Source organism: Aplysia californica, unplaced genomic scaffold (genome assembly GCF_000002075.1).
Source record: "Aplysia californica isolate F4 #8 unplaced genomic scaffold, AplCal3.0 scaffold00098, whole genome shotgun sequence".
Classification (NCBI taxonomy): Eukaryota; Metazoa; Mollusca; class Gastropoda; order Aplysiida; family Aplysiidae; genus Aplysia; species Aplysia californica.
Genome location: NW_004797368.1, coordinates 150,412 through 156,411, shown reverse-complemented (window position 1 = coordinate 156,411; position 6,000 = coordinate 150,412). Strand labels below are relative to the sequence as shown.

The 6,000-nt window shown below is 38.3% G+C and overlaps 1 protein-coding gene across 1 annotated transcript in view; it reads right to left on the bottom strand.

Annotated features, from left to right (window-relative positions):
* The window catches only part of LOC101859921 (protein EFR3 homolog B), a gene marked incomplete in the record, with an annotated part of 48,654 nt that overhangs the window by 40,508 nt on the left and 2,146 nt on the right, over positions 1 to 6,000 (bottom strand). Inside the window, 4 exon segments of the mRNA XM_035968931.1 lie at positions 2,144 to 2,265; positions 2,948 to 3,098; positions 4,100 to 4,230; positions 5,249 to 5,325. Coding sequence (XP_035824824.1) covers positions 2,144 to 2,265; positions 2,948 to 3,098; positions 4,100 to 4,230; positions 5,249 to 5,325 — 481 coding nt within the window.

The following is a 6,000-nucleotide window of genomic DNA, read 5'->3' as shown; positions in this document are numbered from 1 at the left end:
AAAAAAAAGAATTACAATTGCCAGGCCTGTCGGGACACTGTCTGACGCATGAGCTCTTCTGAAACTTCACCATCACACAGCCGCATCTATTAGTTTAAATAACAATTTTACAGTGCTTGCAGCACGATTAGGTCATATGAGTGCCGACGATTAGAGCTGTCAAATTAACAGACAAAGAAAAGGAGGAGAGATATGGACAACAGATATTCGACAAAAAAAGAAGGAGCAGACCCCACGAGAGCACCCGCCAACAACCCACCTACATAATTGAAAAGACAGTCAGTTCTATACATCCCCATTGACACAATCTAGATCATGCTTTAGGAGGTCTTCAGCTTGGACCATGCCCATCAGGACTAAGCAGAAACAGGAGCCTCTTGCTCAATGGAACATCTTCCCAAAATGGGAACTGAGCTTACGTTTTTGTGCACATTGAATTACAAAAGCCGAAACAGATCTCTCTCTCTCTCTCTCTCTCTCACTCTCTCTCTCTCTCGTACCCTCCCTCTCTCTCATGTAAATACGCACATCTATAAATATGCATGTAAAATGTATATCCCCTCTCTCTCTCCCTCTCCGTCTCTTTTTCATTGATCATATAGATTGTATACACACAGCTGAAAAATGCTTCCTCTAACAGACAGAGGAGGGACCTTCCTTGAACTCTCACAGGAGCTACGATGATCACCAATAAAAACTATCATATCATATGAGTTCATGTTTGAGTGATTGGTTTGTCTGTCTCTCCTTACACAATTCCCCCTCCCCCTCCCAATATGCATTATGTGCATGCATCCAAACAGGACACCCTTGAATCCATTCTTCAAAAAGCAACATACAGACTGATAGTAGAAACAGGAAAAATCGACACAGTAGCCCACACCCCTCTTTCCCTTACCATTCCGGAACAAAATAATGTGAGTAAAGCAAACTGTAAATCAAATTAAAAAGTCAATCCATAAAAAAAAGAACAAGATGATAAATGCAAAAGGAATGCTCATAAACGGAGGCAAATACATTCACTGCTCGAAACTGGTTCAACTTGAGCTTTTCTAAGTCACCTGACCCATAAGGCATAAGTACTATCAGCTCAATGAGAGTGACACAACACACAAGGTTTGCCGTCTTATGACAGAAAAACGTAAATGCCAAAAAAGAAAATTTTACAAGAGAGGCAAAAAATTAACTTTTTGTGTGTGTTTCATCTTAACTAAAATTTGGTTGATTGGATTATTTTATGGGGGGGCGGGGGGTTTGGTAAGTGTTTTACAGCGCTCCAAACTGCATAAGGTTATATGAGCGCGCGGGACACACCAAATATTTTCAGTTGGTAGGAAATTTTGAATTTTGCCCGGGTGGTGGCCTACTCTTATCAATTTTAGGATCACCAAGGGATCTTTAACATGGGCAACTTGCACACGGGACCTCCAAGATTTTTTACCCTTGTCCGGGAAGGCAAGGTGTAGATCTTTTCTACCAGAAGATTCAGGGGTGTGGCTGAAAGATAGCAGTAAGAAGGAGCCAAGGAGTAGCAGTAGAAAGGCTGCAGAAAGAGTCAGGAACTCAATGGAGGGGCCAAAGGGGCGAGTGAGTTGGGGAAGACAGTGGAGACGAAAGCAGACGACAGAATATTGCAAGAGAGAAGGAAAGAAGGTGAAAGGAGACAATTTAAGAGAAGAACATTTTTCAGTCGCTACCTGGATTCGAACCCGGGACCTTTGAATGAGAGGCGAACACCTTAACCTCTAGGCCCCCCCTTATGTTATGTCAATATTCATTACCCGGTGTAAATTTTGACTGATCTGCTGAGGTATATTAAATAGTCATCGAGTAATTGACTAACATTTCTGTTGTCATAACAATATCGATATGTCATTAGGTCACAATGCATATTTTTAAAAGCCCAAAAGTTCCTTAGTTTTAATCATACAGCCATAAAATCAAGACAAAAAGACGCACCATGAAAAAAGGTTTCTTCCCTATACGAAAAATTACTTGATCTAATTACACATACGTTTTGTAGTCCTAAGACGGCAGAGTTACTCACAGCATAATGTGACTTACCTGACACACAACATACCTACTACAAGACAAGGGTTACCAGACACAAAGATGTAAGAGAACCAATATCTGAGTTACTCACTTTCTTCTCACTTCCACCTCCTGCTGATTGTTATGGCACAGAGAGCTGAACTTGGACACAAAAAAGTCGTAACGTCGATGGTATGAGGGTGCATCCTCCTCCACATTGGCAAACTTCATAAACTGGGGACAAAATTAAACACATTGAAAGACAAATCTGACTCACGAAGGAACTAAAAGGTTTACAGCAACACATGTCACATCTAATCTTACACACAGGTTGACTTTTTATTTACTCTCCCCAACGTGTAAACGCAGTAAGTGAGCGAGAAGCAGATTTGATTCGGGCAGGGGAAAATGTGATATCATACAATAATGCAACTGTTTCTTTTGTCAAAATAGGGTAGGGGGTGAACCTGAGTAAGCGTGTGAGTGTAAGTATGAGTGTGAGTGTGTGTGTGCGTGCGTGTGTGTTTGTGAGTGTGTACACACGCATTTGTGTACTTGCTATACTGTCTCTGAAGCCAAAATTCATTCTGGCATATATTAGGTACTATTTGGCTATCAGATTTTGTTTACATTTATTCAAAGTTTACATAAGTAAAAGAAAAAGATTGCACTGCTCGACTGAAAGTTTGTTCTTCAGTCTACAGTTTTCTCCCATTTGAAGCAGCCCCCTCCCCATACACATACACACAGAACAGCAACAACACAAGGTGAAAAATGACATGACTTTGACGCAACTGCAAATCATTCTTAACAAGTTTTATCTCCACTCCAAGATTTCAAAGTTACCATTAATTAAAACTTTATGTCAAGATGGAGGCACAATCATCATACTCTGCTCTTTCTTTTCGGTACTCACCGACTGTGTAGCTTTGATCTGCATGTTGGGGTCACCACATTCGAGCAACTTTTGCACCATCTTAAGGAAACTCTCCACAAACAGGTTGAGTGAGTGGGCGTGGCAAGAGACCAACAGCTGGTCCAGGATGTCCATAGAAATAAAAACATACCTGAACATGGGAGGTTGGGGATAAAAAGAGAGGAAAGACAGCATTAATGGCAAATTGGAAACTTCTCATGTTTCAGGACTTATTGTTACAAAGTTCTATCTAACATTTTTAACCATTTTGAGTACTAAAACCATTAGAATAAAAAATAAATATTCTATCTGCTCTATTAAAATCGTAAGATTTTTCGGAGTTGTTATCAAGACATTCAAAGAATTGAATTCCAAAAAGCTTGACATGATGTGAAACTCAAAATCTTTGATGTCAAAATTCTCAAAAGTAGGTACTGAGCAGATAGAACTTTATAATTCTGAAGTAGCGAAGTGCTATTCAGTTTTTTCTAGACTAAGACGGCTCAGTATCTGTTGTCAAAAGAGAGGTAGAAAACAGAGTGCATGATGAACAAGGCAGGGCACGAAAATGAGTACCCAATCAGTTGTTGACAAAGATTGAACTCCTTTAATCTTTCTCTGGCCAAGTCTGGGCATGTGAAACATAAGATTATCTTAAATTGATAGTGTTATGAGCCTTTCAAGCTGCAATACTGAAAAACTGAAAAAGAACCGCATTGTAAAACAGAATGAGCAAGACCACAAAATAGTAGTTGCAAAATTGTGAGAGGCTTTCTTTTGCAAGGGGACGGAACCAGACAACATCAAAGCAATAGCAATATAACTACTACAGGTCTCTTAATCTAGCGACTGAGGCCTTGAAGTCACCTTTGGAAGACTCTGGGATTGTTGACATTCCGCTGCCCCCCCAAACTAAGATGGAAAGGTATTTTACTTAACATACCTTAGGTAACCCAGTGGCAAATTGCTATTTGGTACAGTGAACAGACAGAAAAAAAATGTGAACTACTGCTGCTAGAGCCTGATGCCTAATAAACTGCAATACTGTATGTCTCCTGGGAGTTCTGAGAAGGGGAATCAAAATGATAAGTTCCACCTTTCACTAAACAATGGGTGAGTCTAAAACACCTAATTCTTTAAAGCTGAACTTACTCAACTCGATGACGACTGATATCAGCACTCAGCTTCCTCTCCAAGTACTGGCCAATCCGGTCCAACTTTTCAGGTCGAGATGACAATGCGTAGAAGGTGAACTTTTCCATCTCACTCTTGACCAATCCATCCTGAAATGAGCAGAATAAGAAGAAGACTAAAATACTGATTTTTATTTCAGTAAAAGACACTATATTTGTGACAAAACTCAAAGTTGCAGAGGAAACAAAAAGACTGAACCAGCCTCCACTCTTAAAAAAAACTCCCACCTTTCAACTCTTTCTTTTCTGAGCTAAAAGTAAGCCAATCTCCATTTGATATATGTCCCAGGAATAGTTTATATCAAGCAAAATTTTTGACACCAGATATACAATTTTAAAATTCAACTTAAGAACCAAACTTTGAGTAAAACAGCTTCCTGCACAAAACTTGAAAATTCAAAATTAATTAAAACGTTTGCATGCAACTCAACGATAAATGCTACCAGATTTGTATTACAACAGAATGCATAATATATTGCATTGAGGATTAGATAAAATCGCAAGAAGTCAGAATCAGTATCACAGTGAGCGTTTAATATGTCGTTGAAAAAAGATTGAACAAAATTTATAATCAGATCAGCAAGGCAAAAACAACTTTACTTTGGTGTTATAGTGTCCTTGACAAATGTACTTTACACGAAATTCCCATTTGGCTCAGTCTTTTCGAAAGAGGGACATTAAAGTCGGAGATCCCACCTCTTAATAAATGACCTATTACTAATAGTGTTGACAGGGAATTTAACCTATTACCATTTCACCATTTTCTTTTCAATGAACAATTTGAAGATCAGGCAAAATTTCAAGAAGGTAGAATCAGTATCATAATAAGACTTGTACAGGAACAGAAGCAACTAGGGGCCTCTCACCATGTTTGAACTATCTGTGTACAGCTATAGCTGACATCAATGCTAAGTGTAATAATCAGTCATTGAGAAAAGATGGAATGGAATGAAAACGGGGTAAAGAATTTCATGCATTTTTACAATAAAAATAACAGACTTGCATGGACAACTTTACATCTAAAAGTGTTCAGTTTCATGAGACAGAGGGATCAGCACAAAGCTTAACATTTCCAAAACAACAGCCATACAAAGAGAAGGTCACATACCTGTGGGTTTGCAGGGTATATATTGTCCACTAGTCGCTTGTACCTGGGCTTGAGGGCCGTACAGCATCCGCAGATGCCTGTAACAAAAAAAGATATCACATGCACATCATGTAGAGACTAGAATACTAACTTGATCTTTACAATAGCAGATCATAAACTGGCAATACTTACACTGCAATATTTTATGACGTGTGATAATGCAACAAATTGAGGAAAATGACATTCTCCAAGTCAGGAAAGTTTTCTAAAATTGAGCAGGATCGTAATTCATTTCATCAGCAAACTGCTAAAATGTACTAAACCCAGAAAGCAAAGTTTTACAGGAGAGGCAAAAAAACTGTTTTCTTCTCTAAACAACTATTAAATTATTTGAACCGTAACTACATTTTGCACTTTTTTCTTGCTTTTTAATATATTCAGACATTTGAATTTCGACATTATATTCCTTCAGCACATCCAATAGATACCATAAACGGAGAAACTGCAAATACACAAAAAAAATCAAAATATTGTGCTTAACACTTTGCCATCATATTTTTGAAAAAATCCCAAGAAACTGGGTGGTAAACATCGCCAATCGGCGAGATGAGGCTGCAAAGTGTTAACATTTTAACAGTTCGCCAGCGATTTATTTACTATTTATTGAAAATTCCATTGAAACACAAAAAGATAAATCTGCATTCATTTTGAGGGATATTCATTTTCATATTTGTAGAGATGATTATTTCACCTAAGTCAGGCCACAAATTGAT